An 18,255-nucleotide genomic window follows, 5' to 3' on the forward strand; every position below is an offset into this window, starting at 1 on the left:
CACCTGGCACATGGGCATATCCTCACTTCTTCCGCTGCATAGTATTTCTACAGAACAAATTACGTTGCAATATAACATGGCATCCGCCTCACCCGCTGTATCCCGCTGCACCCTCAGCAACAAGGCCCATCGATACCGCAACCTCTCAGCACTTCTCTCCATCCTAGACCGATACTTCTCCTGGCCGCTTCCGCCAGGACCAAGCATCGAAATCGCCATTCCCTCAAAAGTCAGCAAAGCCCCAGGCTCAATCCAACTCTACTTCTTCACTGCACCTTCAAACCCCCTCTCACCACGCAAGCAAACCAAACCATCCCCACCCCGCCCCGTCCTAATCAACTTCCACGGCGGCGGCTTCACAATCGGCCACGCTCTCGACGACGCCCGCTGGGCCGGAGCCGTGTTAAAAGCCTATCCAGATGCGGTAGTCGTAAGCATCAATTACCGCCTAGCCCCTGAGCATCCCTTCCCCGTCGCGCTGGAGGACGGCGTGGACGCTATACTATGGCTATGGCAAGAAGCGCAGAAATACAACCTTGACAGAACGCGCTTTACAATCAGTGGATCCAGTGCAGGCGGGAACCTCGCTCTAGGAGTACCATTCCGGCTGCGCGAGGAACTACAGAAAAATCGCTGGGCGTCGAGCTGGGCGTCGATACGCGGGGAGCTAGCTTTGGCTGGATTGGTAGTATTCTACCCTAGCACCGACTGGACACGAACGCGGATAGAGCGTAATGCGACAAATCCTATCGCTGCGGAAAAATCCATGATCTCTCTTTCTTTGTTCAAGTTCTTTGATGATTCATACCTTCTCCCTGCCGGACTGCCGAAACGGCCTGGTACGGATAGGGTGGATATGTCTCATCCTTATCTTTCGCCTGGTTTGGCACCTGCATCTTTGCTGTATGAGGCTTATCCGCCTTCTGTGGCGATTTATACTTGTGGGTGGGATCAGTTGCTTGTTGAGGGGAATACGTTCCGGGAAAAGCTAGGTAGGTTCGTTGAGGAAGGGAAGATGGCGAGTGTAGGTGGGTATGTAGTTGAGGACATTGTTCATGGCTTTGATAAGAAGCCCTCTTTTTTCAAAGGGAATGAAGTGCGTGAGAAGATGTATGGGGATGCTGTTAACCAGTTGAAGGTGATATGGAAGGTGGATTGAGGTAACTTTACAGCCTAAAGGCACTCTCTGTAGATGGATTGGTATACTACTTGTACATATTCGAGTTCACGCTACAATTTTCACTTATGCTATATACTGCCTTATTTTATGAGCTCTCGAGGCCTAATGGTTATCAAAGGCTATACTTAGAACAGTCCATTTCACGAAGCCCTTTTCCGCCTTTCCTTTTTTGCTGTCGACAATAGCTGACAGGATATCTAAAAGGGATATTTGAAAAGACCTCCAAAAAGGCTACCGAAAAGACATCACAAGGCCGCTTATGCTGCCCACTACTCTTGCATCTATTAGTTTGGCTATCCCTCATACTCTATTATTTCTCACTCATAGCCTATGGATTTTAGAAACTTATATTAGGTCCGGGAGAAAGTATAGGGCATGTCACGGTTATAAGGGAGGACACTAAACATTGAAACGAGTCCTGTTCCTTCCAAGGTTGGTGTTACAACCTGCCCCTGGACTGGCGAGTTACACACTAGGCCAAAAAGACCACTATAACTGAGCATTATGTCTGAGCATTATGCTCAGATATTCCAGGCTCTGATATATATATAGTGCATGACGTGACAGTTGGCAAGTTTAGGTTAGAGTTTGATGCGAAGAGCAGCGGCCACTTCACCCCTTACCCTTTAGTTATCTCTTTCACTCTTTCTTCACTATTTTCTCACTTTGCCTTCACTCTACCTTCACTCTACCTTCACTTCTAGGCCAGTCGGATACGTTATTAGGAGATTTCACGAGATATAAGCCACATCCTCGTCTATTCTTGTCTATTCTCATCTCATACCTAACTAGATCTATATTTTATACCCCTCTGGCCGTTAACTTCCTGTTATATACTCTATCAGATCCCCATCTGGCTTCTGCTCCAGAGAGCCTATACTCCACTATTATGGCCTCCGCATCATCTTACATGTCCCTCCAGGGAGGCTATGCCCGTCGACAGGATAAGTCACCTTCGATGTTCATCTCCTCGACAGTGCCTATCGTGCATGAAAACACAATCATCCTCGCAGTTACTCAACCCACCCTCTCCACAGCTGGTCCACAAGAAGATGGTTGGCTTATATCGGACTTTTACGCCTTCAACTATCTGCTCAAAGGGCTCGGTATGAAGCAGACCTGGTTAACTGCCGTGGAGCCCTCGAAGCTCGTCCAGAAATACGGATCATACCTACATGGAAATCCGTATGAGTCCAGGATATGTCTAAGCCAAGAACTCATAGACAACAATGAGTTCTCGCCTGTAACGGTGGTTAACCCGGCAATAATGATCGATCAATTCCTAATAGAAGCGAAGGAAGCTTCAGAGGTGGCTAAGAGACATTCAGCACCCCTTCTTCTCCTTGTCTTCTGCCACACACTCCCCGGATTTGATTTTCTTTTAGGCAATGAGACCAAGCACAAGGGTCTAACTGCCACCGGGTTAAAAGGTGTGCTTGAGCCCGGAGTACATGTCAGCCTAGTTGCTACGGCATGTCACTCCGGTGGCTGGGTCACAATCCCAGATTTCAACCACACCACCATGGCAGCAGCTTACGTTACTTGTGAAAATGTGGGAAAGGCGAATGCCCGGGCCGATTTGGAGAGTATCGCCCGGACCTGCGGTTCTGCCTTCGCGAGCACGATCGTGGAGAGTCTGTCCAGCGCAGCAAGCCCACTCCTTTGCGCCAGCGAAAGGTCCGAGCCATCAAGTTCTCTTAAAACCATGCCCTCGATACAGCCTGAAGGCCTTGATCAATGCCAGGCGCTGGCATATAATGCGTTATGCGATTCGATCTCGCGAACATGTGAACAGCGTGTAACTCGACTTTGGAATGCCCAAGGTTTCAGTTCCAACGTGCAGGATGACCATTGGGATTCTTCCTGGACAGGACGAACCGGCGTGCCACTGAGTTATTTTGAACGGCGGTGGGAGGCGCTCACCCCTTACACCTACACCGGACCAGCGCTTATTCGTGACCTTGGAAACACACAACCAAACAGCTCTGGCTTTCTTGGGGCTGGCCCTACAAGCAGTGGCAGCGCAAGCGAGATTGTTGAACAAATGACGGATAATATTACCCACGGACGGATCAAAGCCATGGGCCGACATTTCCGCCAAACCTGCCCCGGAGACTGGGATAGAGGACGAATGGTAGGATTCGGCGGAACATTGCGAGCATACATTGAGCGCGACGAGTATAAGGAACGGGCGCCTATGTTTGCAGCAACTATCCGGTTCCGCTGGGAAATGGCACTTCTTACAGACTACGTCGTTAGCTACTTCAACCTTCCTAAGCCCGACAATCAGATATGCATAATGTGGAACGGTTTTGCCTGGATGGTCAGGATGGACAAAGCCGATCCTACTTGGCATGAGCGCGAGGAGAAAATCACCCGTGCCCTTGGCGAGTGTTTCCACCTAGTCCCCCGTGATGATCAAGGTCCGTTGTTCTTCCGACCTAATTGGTACTTGACAGCTTCTCTCGTCGAGGCAAACAAGCCCCACGAGGAGACCATGGCGATCATCTCCGCTATCATTCAGTTTATGGAGACATTGAATTATTTCCATAAGCAGCGTGCTTGTGAGGATGAGTGTGTCCGCCGCTGTGCCCGAGATTGGTTTAAGTCTATCGGCAGACGAGCTCTTCAGTCACTTTCCCCGTGAGGGCCAGCCAGCCAATTCTGTAAGCAAAGTCCGATCCCACCAAGAAGAGAAAGTTGAATGCGGGCTTTGAACAGACCATGGATGGCGTCCGACCTTCTTAGGTTAATGGTGGGGACGAAGACTTGGAGGAAGAGCTTCAGTCGGATGAGGGTCATGAACTAGAGCCGGAAGTGTGAGCTTGGAGGAATCCAGCAACTTGGAGAGGAGTGCCTTGCTCATAAAGTTTTCTTGTTTCTTTTATATTCATTTGCATTGATTACTCACAGAAATAGTCGGTCTCCTATGCTGCCAGAGGATATCTTTTTAGTATCTTTTAGTAGTCTCTTTAGTGGTCTTCTAGGTGGTCTTCTAAGTGGTCTTTTCAGCAGTCTTTTCAGATATCCTTCAGATATCTTTCTTAGGTATTTTCTCCCCCTTGCTGGTCTAATAGATAGTCGTCAAAAATGTATTGAAATGCGCAGACGACCTTCCCATGTGTAACCTTTGCAACAATGTCTAAGATTATTATTGCTTCTTTTCATTTCAACCTAAATGCATGAGCTACCCAGAGGACGAGGTCATATCCATCCTAGAAAGACTACCATAACAGTACAGCTGGCGGGGTGACCATAAGCAGCGTATAGACCATAATAACAAAGATTTTCACACATATTCGTCTATGGGGGTATGGTGGATATACTTGGTTTCCGTCGACTCTCATCAGATTGCATGTCTAGATTGATAGATTCTGTAGAACACGTCTATGGGAAGTTGAGTCATTCTTCAAGATCTTAGCGATTCTCTTTAGAATATCATGCATGTTGTACTTAAATCAAATCATGTGCTAGAGGTAATATGGATAGACCTAAGCGGGGCAACCAGTCAGGCGGGGTAGAAAAGTCAGCAATTTTCCCAAGCTCTACTTCACTTCTCACACATTTTTCAACTATTCAGTTAAGAGGTATAGCCCCTGTCTTATAGTATCTCTTGTGAGGACCTTGGTGGTTACTAACTCTATCAGATCTACTTCAACTATCAACAATGAACGGACACGCTGCCTGCCCCAAGTGTGGTGTCGCCACTGACGGCTCTGGCAAGAGCTGTGGCTCCTGCGGTGCTGTATGTTGATTCTGTAGTAAATATATGAGCTTATACTAACCGTACTAGACCTGCCCCGTTTAAGGTACACCCTATTGAATCGGCCTACTCGAGTGTTTAGACGAGTACCGGAGTTAGGACTGTTTGTGGTGTGATGACATGAGGATGAGCCAGGGCAGGACTGGGATATAATATGTTCATAGCAATGATATGATGACAAGAATGAACTCGAATCTATCCGAAACCAAGTGTGATTGTTATGTACGAAAACAAAAGAAATGACGTTAAATCAGTTCCCTGAAATGAAAAAAAAAGACATAAGAATGGTCATAGCCGACAAACAACCATCAGGATATAGAGTGTGCAATAAGAATACTTCCTCTCGTTCTTCCCTTTTGGGACCCCAAAATCACCCAAGAAGAGGGCCACCAACCTCCCTTTTCATCGCGGGTCAACTATACACCGCTTAGACAGGTCCGGCAGTCTTGCGCCACTGAGACCAAACACCGATCAAACTGCTGACGGTACCAGCGATACCGACAAGGCCATCGTCGAGGTTAACGATACCAACGGCAGACAAGGGCGCGGTCAGATCGCAAAGATCGGAGATGAGCTGTATCCGAGCAGCAGAGCGCTCCCTAATAGAATTGTTAGCCATCCATTTCCCATTCTAGTAATAAGTAGGAACCCATACTTCTCAATCTTCTTAGCCTCAACAACACCCTCACCCTCCTTGCGGTCAATAGTCTTCTCCTTCTCCTGGAGACGGACAAGGGTGTAAACACCAGCCACAGCGCTGAAAATCAGACCAGCGCCCCAAGAGCGGTAGGCGGAATCCTGCAGCCGCTTAGCGGAAGACAGTTTCCGAATGCCGACCACATCGATGACTGTGATAGCATCAAGGGTCAGGTAACCGGCATAACCGAGCTGACGACCGATAGCCAGGTATCGCAGAACGGGGTCAACGGGGCTCTTGTTATCGAAAGCGATAGCGGCGGCCTTGAGATGCTCGAGGAATTTGCCGATACGCATAATCTTGCGAGTCGTGCCGAACTGCTTCTTCACGGCATTGTAGGGATCGATCGCGGACTGGGGTTTGTTCGTCCGGTATAGGTACCACGCGTAGAAGCGGGAGAAGTATTGGATTGTGCGGAGGAGCTTGTCGCGACCGACTATAGATTGCGTGTTTGGTTAGCTTAGTCGGGTACGGGCGGGGAGAGCTCAGCTGGGCTTCTCGGCCGAGTGCTCGCCACATAGGTGGTTTGCTGTAGTCGCGAGGCAGAATAGGGGGGATTTTTTTCGTGTATGCATAGAGGTATGCTGGATGTTCCTTGGAGTTTGGGGTTGTATCACGTACCGGTTGTCGCGACGAAGCGTAGCCAGTGCGCCAGCGCAGGGTGGTAGATGAGAGTGTTAGCGACCATTTTTAGGGCGATGGAAATGGATGAAAAGCTTCAAACGGCTGAGGATGGAGAGTGTCAGGAATTAAATGTGATAGTTCATAAGGAAAGGGGAGTCGGTAATTGACCGGTGTATGGAGCCGGAAGACGACCTCGGCTGAACTCGTGCGTGTGGGGAGAGATCCGGAGGTACGATGTAATGTATTTACCATTATTACATGTATCAAGGTCTTTTCAACCCTTGTTCGCCAGAAATACGTTGAAATTCTTTGAAATGCTTGATTTCCTTCCATTTGATCGTTCTATCCACATGTGCACTCGGCTTCTGTTTCCTTTTCACGTGAGTCTATCTTCTAAGATATGTGTATAATCTCATATTTTATCCCTTGTTTTATGCTCGCCATTCTTGATTATTTCTTCGCACCTTAGAGATCCAAATCTAGTCTAGTTCCGATTTCATCTGTGCACGCATATCAATATTATTACAATATCAACATTGGATCAAGCACTCTTGTTAGCCCTATACTCGTGTTTCCCAGTCCTATCCTAAGTCAAGCAAATAGATTTCTTATCCCGTGCTCTCACAGATACCTTCCGTATTTGTTGATTATCCGAGGTACCCACGGTATAGTGCAAACTAGTTCCGGATCAGACAGCATTCACCGGGCCAGTATCATTGCTACGATACCCAATACCGATCTCGATACTGCTCAGATCACACTATATCATCCGTTTTGCAAAAAGGCCACCGAATATTTCTGTGGGGTCTGACGAGCTGTTGAAGAATACGGGTTCACCACCAATTAAACCTATGTTTTAAATAACATCGTAGCTTTGGCGATGGTTGCTGGCAGCGTTACTCTGTCTCCAAAGGAAGAGTGGAACGGATCATTTGTTGTTCTTTGCTGCATCCCAGATCTAGGGCGGCGACAGGCACCAAGATTGGACATACAATACTTGGAAGTGGATCATGCCACAAATCTGGAGTAAGTCCGGGGTAAAAAGCTGATATAAAATATGGCGGAACTTCCAAGGTTACGACATACAAGATTTCCATAGTTCCACTCGATATTTGATATTACAATATGTTTCTACTCTATGCAGCGCATTGTTTCTCAACTGTAAGAAACAGTAGAGCAGATTGTCGGATGTTTTTCCGGTAGTCAATGGTTGTGTTGATATGCTTGGTTGCGAAGAGCAATATATACCAAGTGTGTCGACAATATGTGAAAATGCACGAGGATACCGAGGTAGTATCAAGATAACCGCAACTTGTTCATAAGTCAGAGGTTCGATCTATAAGAACGAAGGGTGAGCAGATGAGCCAATTTATGATCTGATTATGTGGACAACATGTAGATTGGGTACCACTTGAATTAAATTGTTTGTAACTTAGGAGTTCATCTTCTGTCCCGCGAAATGCAGCACCTAGCCTAATCACCAGCAGATTAAACAGGATATGCCAGCGATCCTCCCATACATTCATGGGTCATGTCGTAGAGGCAATGGGTGGGATATCTCGAGTCGCAAGGGCCAGGTAGTCGCTGTCGTATTGATGGTATCTCCTCGTTGGTATTACTTGCTGTGCATTGCCGCGTGTGGGGGGATCGGTGGAATTAGTCAAAGTTGATTGGAACACAACGGCTCAAGGGGTGAGCAAGTGTGTGTCAGGCGCAGTGGGCATAGTCATTGGGTGACCGAATTACTCTTGTTCGCGAGTGACGGTCTGGCGGTTGCGATCGCCCATTGTCGTGGTATCGTAGCCATTAGCCTCGAGATAGGCACGGAATCTGGCATCCTCGAAAGTAATTGTGTCCTAAGAAAAGGTCAGCACATCAACAAGGTACTCAATATGCAGTAATACATACCTGGTTAATCTGCGGCAGCATGAAAATGGCCATGAAGGCGGCCAAGATACACAGTGCGCTGGAGACGAAGAATGGATCCTGGCCTGCGCGGATCGGGTTGGGCGCGTTCTTTTGAATGACTGGAATCACGTACGCGCCCACAAAAGCTCCGACCTTCCCGATAGCGGCAGCATATGAGTAGTATTGGCCACGGATAGCAGTCGCGCTGGTCTTGGCAGCGCAGAGACCGATGTTGTCGCCAGGTCCCATTTCACCAAGGGCAGAGAAGATTCTGTGCTCAAAATATTAGCATTGACGATTGCTAAAGTTCAAGAAATTTGTTGGTAAACTTACCCGAATACGACAACAAAGGCTGCCACATTTTCTGGGGTCGCAAGATACTTGTAGCACCCGGCCATGATGAACCCGATGATACCCTGGAGCCCAACACCAAGGGCAAGGGTGTAGCGAGGGCCAATCCAGTCACTCAGGAAGGCTCCAAGGGCGGAACCTGGAATGTAGAAAGAATTGACCAAGGTAGACCAGCCAAAGCTCTTCCACAAGGGGGCGCTATCACCTAAGATAATCGACAGCCAGGCCGAAGAATAAATACTGAAGCTGTAGGCAGAGAAGTCGTAAAGGAACCAGATAATAGAAACAACAGCCTATATATCAGTCAGTCAGTCGGTTCACACCTGTAAGGGCAACATGTAGGCGGGGGTTGTTACCAAGCGCTTCCAGTAGAATCTAAAACTTGTTAGTAAAGAAATCCATGCACTAGGGAATACCATACTCACTTGATAATCAGAAGGATCGGAAACTTGTGCATGCGCTCCCGAGTGAACTCCTCGGGCTCATTCAGTTTCAGTCGGAGGTACATTAGACTCAGAGGGGGGATTACTCCCAGTCCCAAAGCCACACGCCAGCAAGCGTGCAGATGCCTCTCGGTGAAGATCAGGACGAGAATCATAGACACCAGAGCAGCAACCACGAAACCAAAATCAATCTGGAAGTTGGTGAACATGACAAACCAACGATTGCGATGGCCTTTCTTCAGCTCTCCGGTATTCTCTGCTGCTCCTACTGATCCAGCAGGATATTCTCCGCCAATGCCAATGCCCAAGAAGAAACGGTATGCCGTCAAAGCAGCAAGCATGCCACCCAGGCTGCCGCCAGCTCCATAGGAGCCAGCACCGAGAGCTGCAAAGACAAACAAGATAACGGTGGAGATCATCAAGGACCACTTGCGTGACCAGTGATCACTAGTGTAACCAAATAGGAGCATACCGACAACAGTGCCGGCAAAAACAATTGAAGAGACATTCTGCTGGGCGGTCGAGTTGGTGTATCCATCCCCGTAGATCTTTTGAAGCATGGTGCCGACAGGGCCAATGACCTATATTCAAGTGTGTCAGTAAATAATAGATAAGCATTTACCAGGCTGCACAGCCATGTGGGGAAGTGTAGCTGCGGGGCTATAGGAAACACAACATACCGCGTTCAGGTAGCCATCAGAGAAGAGACCAGCACCACAGGCAATAGTGGGCCAACTACGTTCCCAGCGACCCTTCTTTATCTCGTCAAGAGGCGGCAGATCGACAGGCTGCTCCTCGATGGGATGCGCGCCCTTCTCGGACATTTCCTTGGGGTAGGACTGAAGCTCGGCCATTGCGATGGCTTTGGGTGGAAACAAAAACTTTGGCTGTGTTGAATCACGCGGGGAGCTTGAGCGTCAAAAGGATAGCGAAGTTGGCACGCGGCCAATGCAGAGCTACTGTGTCACCGGGTCACAATAAGGGTCGCGTCGATCGTTTACGAGCGTTTTCCCTCTCAAACAGAGAAAGAAGATGTTTGAAGCAGCGAGAGAAGGAAAAGAGCCCATGGGAGGGAAAAAAAGGTGTTAATTAAAATATATATATTAAAAAAGTAAAAAAAAAAAAAAAAAGGAAATACCAAGATTGCGCGGGAATAGCATCACCCTAGGTCGCATGGGGGGAAGTACCACGTACCTATCAGAGAGTGCAACGGTCAGGGTTTAGCCAAGTATTGGGAACCTAGTGGGACCCGGCCCCCCGAGCTTGATCATTCTAAGCCTTTAGCTTTGAGTATTTCCGCTTGGGATGTGTAGGCCAATGATAGACACAGTAAATATCAAGGAACATTCTCTAGCCAATGGTGTGTCTTACTTGAGAAACGGGGGATATGCAGTTAAGCCATAAGAGTCGGCCACTCCGAAGACCCCAGGCAGATGGGTTAATATCGGTTATTAAAGTGAACACACGGCTTCCAAGGTTCACGTTTGATTCAGATGTGTAAATGAGGTTGAGGTGTCCAAGGTGTGTTGATACTGAAGGGCCGAGCGCACGTGCTCTAGTAGTTCCCCTAATTTGGATTGGGGGCTGGAAGCACCTTCCGTATTTTGACTGTTTTGATGGAGTTACCCAGGTATCAACGGTAAACTAGCCAATAGTCTTAAATTTCTAAATGAAAATGGTCTCGAAGGATCGAGGGACTTCCAAAGACCCAACTCCCTAAAACAGTGAACTCAAGCCTAATAGGGTAATAGACCTTAGATTTTTATATTCAGCCTTATGTTGTAGATTATCAGGTTGTGAATCCTCAGTTCCGACCTTAACATACCTTGCAGCTATAATTCATTTACACAAACCAACACATGACACTCATAGAATGTCCTCAAATCTACTTTGATCTAACATGATTACTATGCCAGGCAGAGCACACGAGCTAGACATATTGCAAATATATATATATATATATATATATATATATCTCTCTCTCTCTTTTAATGACGAGATATGGAAGTAGAAATATTTTGTTTGTGTAGGAAAAAAAATAAAATAAAAATAAAAACAGACATATTTTGAAATGTAATTTGAAACTACAACATAAAGCGACCAGATCTCATACAAGATACCTTGACGTTCGAAGGGAGAAGGCTAAGGAAGGCCCGGCACGGATAAACTTTCCGCCAGCTGAGCTCGGGTTGCGGTGATGCACCTGGCTTGATCTCATCACCAACATCACCAGCTCCCATCTTCTCCCTGTCCTACTGCATCGTCTTTTACTCGTGACAGTTCTGCCAGCATCTCCAGTTTCCCATCATCACCATGGGGTCTGATCCGCAGTACATTAAGTTCCCCAACCTCTCCATCGCCCAACATGTCTTCAACCTCTCCAACCCAGCATGCGCGCCAGCCGTCCAGCAGACATCATTGAAGAAGCTCCAAGATGTCATCTTAGAGCACAAAATGGCTCCCTTCTACCGGCACCTAGCCCATCCCACCGAAGGCATCCTAAACAATTCCGGCGAAGGCGTAACACAGCTCCCACAAAACGGAGGCAACTCAACGAAGCCTCTCATCACGTCCAATCTTCTTGCATCTCGCAAAACACCACTAAAGTTTGATTTCCCTTGGGATGAGAAGCTTTACCAGTCTCTACTGGAGGATAACAAGAAAGAACTGGAAACCTTCCAGAAGGAGGAAGATGACGCGGAAGAGGCTGCTGGGGAGACTGAGGTACAAGCTGCGCGCGGGAAGCGAGCTGAGTTCTGGGCTCGTGTAGGAGATAAGGTGAGGATTATTCTATATTTCATCAAGCTTCTGAGTTTGCTAGCTGACACTAGTATTCCAATAGGACAAAGCACTCGAATCGCACGAAGCCCTCCTCGAAAAGACCGGATTCCTCGGCACCAAGATTGATCTGGTGATGGCTATGCTCCGTATTGGACTCTTCTTCGGCGACCTTTTGTTTGTGAACAAGACCATTGAGCGAGCAGAGACCTTGGTAGAGAGTGGTGGAGACTGGGACCGTAGAAACCGTCTCAAGGCATACAAGGGATTACATTTGCTCACCATTCGTTCTTACAGCCTTGCCGCTCCTCTCCTTCTCGACAGTCTGTCCACCTTCACAAGCTACGAACTTTGCAGCTATTCTTCGCTGGTGATTTACTCGGTGCTTGCGGGATCCTTGTCCCTCAAGCGTGTGGACTTCAAGGCGAAGGTAGTGGATGCACCAGAGATCAAGGCCATCCTTGGATCGGGAGAAGACCAACTGGCTGCGCTGAGTGGAGAGATCTCTTCAGGCCCTGGTGCCCGGGATGAGCAGATGAAGGATACAACTGTGTCACAACCCATACCCGCCGGCGCCAAGACCGCTGTCAACATCTCCTCTTTCTCAACCGGCTCCGGCGTGCCAGCAGAGGCCGAGGTGCCCGTCGATTTCGCACCGCTCGCCAACCTCGTTACCAGTCTCTACAACGGCAACTACCGCTCGTTCTTTGTAGCACTCGCTGCCGTTGAGGACCAATTCCTGACACAAGACCGGTATCTGCATGAGCACCGAGCTTGGTTCGTTCGTGAGATGCGACTGCGCGCCTACCAGCAGCTTCTCCAGAGCTACCGTGTAGTCGGGCTGAGTGGTATGGCCAACGACTTCGGTGTGACGGTGGACTACTTGGACCGGTATGTGCTGTCTGGACCTCTTCAAATGTCCACTCATTTGCTGACAATAATCACAGGGACCTTGCGAAGTTTATTTCAAACAACCGCATTGCATGCACGATTGATCGTGTCAATGGTATCATCGAGACGAATCGGCCAGATGACAAAAACAAACAGTATGCCGATGTGGTGAAGCATGGTGACTCTCTGATTACCAAGATTCAGAAGTACGGCCAAGCTGTGCGCCTTCGGGGGAGTGAGCGAAGCTAAAGTGGTATATCTACGAACTTGGAGACATTCTTAGCCCCTAACCCACCTATGATCAACTATGTATGCCTGAATGGAGAATCCTACTGCGTGTTCTTAAACTTAGAATTGACCTAAATCCTATGACATGCCACCCATTTCATGACATGATCAATCCTTGACTAAAAGTCCACGGGTAAATCCTTTGAATACCCGCACCGGGCAGCTCCGGAAAATCGCTCATCGGGCAACCGGAGTGAATTTCCCTCGGAAAATGATCGTCGCCGATCATGCTATCATGCATGAACGTGGATGATCTTCAATCCAATGTTCGTATACACAGTAGTTCTCATCAAAAATCTTCTGTTATCTCCCGGTCTCCTTGACTCCAAATGTCTGATATCTTAATCTTTTCTTATCGTAATCGGCTTGCCGGCGGGTGTGGGGAAAATGCTGACTCACAGGTTCACCGCCCAATGGTCAAGGATATTTTTTTTCTCCTTCTTCTCCCGATCGCAATCGGACAATCACGACAGGGGTGCCGAAAGGACTTTTCTAATTGATCAATCTATTCTTTGATTGACCATTCGTCAAAATGTCCTGGCAATATAAGCTAGCATCCAGTATGCGGGCCTCTCCGCTCCGGGCAATGAGCCGGACTGGTCTCCTACATCGCCCGGCCGCACGTGGCGCTGCGGGGTGTCTCTCCGCTAGATCAGGTACGTGAGATCCCGGATGTCACCCCAGCTTACATAGTTGGGGTGCCTCCACAATCCTTCCTTGGGCATTTTACCTCAATTTATGGTGTGATTACTTGTTTCGACTATATCTCCCCGTTTTTGGTTGTGACTTCAACATCTTTACGACCTTCATATACTTGATCCTCCTAGCTCTAGGGATACTACATTGTCTCTTAGTCTGAACCCCACTAACCTCCTTCGGGTCAATCCAGAGCTCATCATGACTCAAACCACCGTCTCTTATACTGCTAAGCGCACCCTGTCGGCCGTTCCCACCCGCAAATGTCTGAACGTCGACAACATCAACCAGCATGTTCGGGAGGCCAAGTACGCCGTGCGCGGTGAATTGGCCGTCAAGGCTGAGACCTATCGTCAGCGTCTGATTGATGGCGACAAGTCCCTGCCCTTTGATAGCGTCATCTTCGCCAACATCGGTAACCCCCAGCAGCTCGATCAGAAGCCCATCACATTCTTCCGCCAGGTCCTCAGTCTTGTCGAGAACCCCTTGTTGTTGAAAAACCCCGAGGTCCTCAAGGAGTCATTTGGATACAAGCAGGATGTGATCGACCGAGCCCAGGCCCTTTTGGCCAATGTGCAGAGCGTTGGTGCCTACAGTCACAGCCAGGGTGCACCGGGCATCCGGGACAGCGTCGCCAAGTTCATTGAGAAACGTGATGGCTTCCCTGCCAACCCCCAGGACCTGTTCCTGACTGCTGGTGCCTCATCCGGTGTGAGCACCATCTTGAACGTCATCTGCAACGACCCCAGTGCCGGTGTCCTGGTCCCCATCCCTCAGTACCCTCTTTATACTGCAAGCTTGACCTTGTTGAACGCCCGGTGCGTTCCTTATCTCCTCGAGGAGGAGAAGGCATGGGGTACCGACGTCAATGCGATCCTCAAGTCCATGGAGGAGGCCAAGGCCGCCGGCACCGATGTGCGCGCCATTGTCGTGATCAACCCCGGCAACCCAACTGGTGCTTCTCTCAGCTCAGACGATATCAAGAAGGTCCTTGATGTCGCTGCCGCGGAGAGCTTGGTGGTCATCGCTGATGAGGTGTACCAAACCAACGTCTTCAAGGGCGAGTTTGTCTCCTTCAAGAAGCGTCTCCGCCAGCTCCAGCAGGAGCAGCCCGGCACATACGACCACGTCGAGCTGGTCTCGTTGCACAGTATCTCCAAGGGTATGGTGGGTGAGTGTGGTCACCGCGGTGGCTACTTCGAGCTTGCCGGCTTCGACCCCTTGGTCCAGGAGCAGATTTACAAGCTCGTCAGCATTGGCCTGTGCCCGCCGGTCGTCGCACAGTGCCTGCTCGAGTGTATGGTCAACCCTCCCCTCGAGGGCGAGCCTAGCTACCCTCTCTACCAGAAGGAGTACAACTCCATCTCGGATGGTCTGCGCGAGCGTGCTCATTCCTTGTTCAACGCCTTCCAGCGCATGGAGGGTGTTGAGCTCCAGGAGCCCCAGGTACGTATTATAGAATCGTTCAAATTGCTACGCATTTTACTAATCATCTCAACAGGGTGCCATGTACCTTTTCCCCACTATCAACCTCCCCCAAAAGGCCGTTGAGGCCGCCGCCGCCGAGGGCCGCCCCGCCGATGAGTACTACTGCTTGGCCCTGCTGGATGCCACAGGTGTCTGCGTCGTCCCCGGCTCAGGCTTCGGTCAGAAGGAGGGCACTCTCCACTTCCGCACAACCTTCCTTGCCCCTGGCACCGACTGGGTTGAGCGCATCGTCAAGTTCCACTCTGAGTTCATGGACAAGTACCGATGAACATAAACAAGAAGCGGTATAAATGTGAACTGGCCATCCATCGCCACCTGTTCACGTATATACGAGATGGATCATTGTCCATTTATGTGTGGATAAGTTCATATACCCCTCTACGACGCAATGTTTCGAATATTTAAAATTGGATATGGATCTGGAATTGGTTTGCCCTCGATACCTCTAGACTACTGACTCTATTGGGCTGGCTATTTTTGATCCTCATTTTTGGATACTCTTTTGAAGCACTTATGCATCGCATTTTGAATGGTGGCATACATTTGCGTCGTTTGTTCTAGTTGATTTAGGTACTACATATTTCGGTTTGCCTTTTATAGAGAATGAATTCAGCTTCATTGATTCCTAACCAGTTCTTGTATCTTCGTCCTGTTCCTGCCATTGCTTTCATCTTTTGTTGGAAGTAGACGAATGAGAGAGGGATGACTAGGAGACATTGAGGGTTAAGTGGAGGTAACATAAAGTGATAGCGCAAATATCAGGCTCAGCGAATATTTCTATTCACTCTGCAAGTTGAAAAGAGCAAAGCAACCCATGATGGTCACTCCAGAGAGTAACTGTCGGCCTCTCCCAGGGCTCAAGTTCCGTGTCATCCTGAGTATTCTGCTTTTCCACATCCTTCAATCGCCGCGCCTCTAATATTTCAATTTTACGCGCCTTAAGACCAAGCAGCGCAATCCTATCCATCCGATTTGGCGGAAACCGCTGCTTCCCATCCGCACCCCACGTATACCCCGGTTCATCAGGACGAAGCGCCAACCAGACATCTGTGAGTCCATTGGACTCTATGAGCACGGCATCTTCATCCAGAACCGGATTAAAGTCACCAGCAACCAGACCACATCCCGCACTACGCAAAAACGAGGAAACAATAGAGAGTTGCTGGGGTCTGTGAGAAGGCTTGATAGGCAGGGAATCCAGATGAACGTTTGCAAGTCGTACTCGCGTAGAAGCGTCTGTAGATGAAGGAATGAAGAGGTCGCAAAAGAGTACATCTCTTCCGAAATGACTAGGGAACTCTACCCTCCACACAGGCCCTAGAGCAAACCCGCTCTTGTCAGAGCCGAGTCGCGATGCAAAGCGTGTCTTGGATACCAGGGTCATGGTCGTAAATGAATTTCTGCATGGACTGTTTTCTTCTTCGCTTGAGAACCATGAGGTGCGGGTACGCTCATCGGCCAGGATTAATCCTAAGGCCTGGGGTGAGACTTCTTGGAGGAATATCACGTCTACCTTGGAGTTGAGTTCGGTGATGAAGGTGAGTATTTCTGCGATGCGTTCTTGGGTCAGCTCGCCGAAGGCGTCGATATTCCATGTCAAGAGCACTAGATCGGATGATGTATCGGTGTGTGTTGGCTCGGCATTTTCATTGTTTACTGGATCCCAGTGCTGGGAGTTGGGGTTGAACTGGTGCCATAACTGGAATTTTGAATCTGCTTTTACATTGGTTGGAAGAGGCGTGTCGTGTTTCCAGGATGCCATACTTGTTCGGATACGTGCGTAGATATCCATGAGAGTGAGATCACTTGTAAGGTTGAGGTTTATGGTCAATTAATGCCGGGGCGGTTACCTAGCCCTGTAGCTTTAGGATTAGTTAAGCTTTCAGCCTCAGGCTGAGTTGTTTGTTGGATTTTTATACCCAAATCTGGATCGGACTGTATGTATCATTTGGATATCCGCAAAACAGCCACCGGCCAGAGGTATATCTGAATAGGTCGTCTTCAGGGCATGCGTAAACCCCTATAATTCATCAGTTCTGGTGACCCCATAGAGCGTACTAAATATAAGAAACGTGTAGACGGAGTAGTATCCTTCATCAGATTCATAGATCCTTCCCTATGCACTGTCGTCCGGAAGGTGTGGCTCAAATATGTGAAGGAAGATTGAACGCCAGTCAGCCTTGGGTGGATAGGTCGACGCTGCGATCGAAAGAGCGTCGACTTCCACATGATCTATCGAAATATTTGAATCCTCCGCATACAGTTCTATCTGCTGAACGCGGGTAATTAAGGTCTTAAATTTAATCTAGAGGTTGACGGTGAATAAGGACCCGAACGACGTCCACCGGTAGATTTAATAGTCGGTTACTCATTCGTTAAGGGGTAAATATGCAGAATGAAATGGACCTCGATATCTCAAGGTGGTGCGTGGAGAGACGCGAAAAAAAAAACATCCCTCATCCCTGAAAGCGAAAAGCTGTTGTTATATTTAGCGTCAGCTGGTGGTGAAGCCTGGCTGAAAAAAAAAAAAAAAGATAGACATAGCATGTCCTGGTTTCGATCCAGGGTCCTATTGTGAGTTAGTTTGATGTTGTTGAATTATTTGTTTGCGGTGAAACGTACCTCCGGGTTATGAGCCCGGCGCTCTTCCCCTGAGCTAACATGCTGGGGTAGGTGGCAGACAGACGTAAATAGTGCTACTAATGCACTAGAAGTTTCAAGACAAGCGGAAAAACAATAAAATACGACTAAACAATGCTCTTCCATGCTTGGCTCGATATATATATGGGGACGGACTTACCATAACCCTAATAAGAGAGAACAAAAGACAACTAAGGACCAACCAATGACTTCAAAAGGTTTAAGATGAAACTCGATATACATTTTATAATGATACAAATATAGCTAATTAGAGAATATGCAGAGTCGGTAATTTTTTTTACGTTAAACATCCCAACAAGCTAAGACCAAACCGATCCCTTGTATGGAGATAGAGCACGATCTAGGATCTAGTACTCCGCACCCAGCTACACGTGAGCCCAAGAGGATTGCTATTACTAGATGATCAAGCACTAGTATACATATTATACCTCAATATGACATGTCCTGTGACACGATGCGAAGAAGCGGTGAAAACATGGCTCCGTAT

At 48.4% G+C, this 18,255-nt stretch overlaps 7 protein-coding genes across 7 annotated transcripts; 4 read left to right on the forward strand and 3 right to left on the reverse strand.

Annotated features, from left to right (window-relative positions):
* Positions 1-76: 76 nt before the first annotated feature.
* PGRI_020560 (Alpha/beta hydrolase fold-3) lies at positions 77-1,159 on the forward strand (the record flags this gene model as incomplete). Its single annotated transcript, XM_040789769.1, has 1 exon — positions 77-1,159. One exon carries the CDS (start codon positions 77-79, stop codon positions 1,157-1,159), a length of 1,083 nt encoding a protein of 360 aa, XP_040646722.1.
* A 910-nt stretch (positions 1,160-2,069) lies between these two features.
* Positions 2,070-3,827, forward strand: PGRI_020570 (uncharacterized protein; the record flags this gene model as incomplete). Its single annotated transcript, XM_040789770.1, has 1 exon — positions 2,070-3,827. The coding sequence occupies one exon, from the start codon at positions 2,070-2,072 to the stop codon at positions 3,825-3,827; it is 1,758 nt and encodes a 585-aa protein (XP_040646723.1).
* A 1,543-nt stretch (positions 3,828-5,370) lies between these two features.
* On the reverse strand, positions 5,371-6,328 carry PGRI_020580 (PEX11 family protein; the record flags this gene model as incomplete). Its single annotated transcript, XM_040789771.1, has 3 exons — positions 5,371-5,542; positions 5,599-6,076; positions 6,262-6,328. The coding sequence occupies 3 exons, from the start codon at positions 6,326-6,328 to the stop codon at positions 5,371-5,373; spliced, it is 717 nt and encodes a 238-aa protein (XP_040646724.1).
* Positions 6,329-8,006: 1,678 nt separating this feature from the next.
* Positions 8,007-9,820, reverse strand: PGRI_020590 (putative MFS phospholipid transporter (Git1); the record flags this gene model as incomplete). The annotated part of the gene is made up of 6 exons (XM_040789772.1): positions 8,007-8,120; positions 8,173-8,443; positions 8,506-8,816; positions 8,880-8,898; positions 8,949-9,547; positions 9,647-9,820. 6 exons carry the CDS (start codon positions 9,818-9,820, stop codon positions 8,007-8,009), a joined length of 1,488 nt encoding a protein of 495 aa, XP_040646725.1.
* A 1,459-nt stretch (positions 9,821-11,279) lies between these two features.
* PGRI_020600 (proteasome regulatory particle lid subunit RPN7) lies at positions 11,280-12,884 on the forward strand (the record flags this gene model as incomplete). The annotated part of the gene is made up of 3 exons (XM_040789773.1): positions 11,280-11,744; positions 11,809-12,635; positions 12,692-12,884. The coding sequence occupies 3 exons, from the start codon at positions 11,280-11,282 to the stop codon at positions 12,882-12,884; spliced, it is 1,485 nt and encodes a 494-aa protein (XP_040646726.1).
* A 936-nt stretch (positions 12,885-13,820) lies between these two features.
* PGRI_020610 (putative alanine aminotransferase) lies at positions 13,821-15,375 on the forward strand (the record flags this gene model as incomplete). Its single annotated transcript, XM_040789774.1, has 2 exons — positions 13,821-15,065; positions 15,121-15,375. 2 exons carry the CDS (start codon positions 13,821-13,823, stop codon positions 15,373-15,375), a joined length of 1,500 nt encoding a protein of 499 aa, XP_040646727.1.
* A 513-nt stretch (positions 15,376-15,888) lies between these two features.
* PGRI_020620 (endonuclease/exonuclease/phosphatase family protein) lies at positions 15,889-16,869 on the reverse strand (the record flags this gene model as incomplete). The annotated part of the gene is made up of 1 exon (XM_040789775.1): positions 15,889-16,869. The coding sequence occupies one exon, from the start codon at positions 16,867-16,869 to the stop codon at positions 15,889-15,891; it is 981 nt and encodes a 326-aa protein (XP_040646728.1).
* Between the last annotated feature and the right edge of the window lie 1,386 nt (positions 16,870-18,255).

This window comes from Penicillium griseofulvum, assembly GCF_001561935.1.
Source record: "Penicillium griseofulvum strain PG3 chromosome Unknown contig_80, whole genome shotgun sequence".
In the NCBI taxonomy this organism is placed as follows: domain Eukaryota; kingdom Fungi; phylum Ascomycota; class Eurotiomycetes; order Eurotiales; family Aspergillaceae; genus Penicillium; species Penicillium griseofulvum.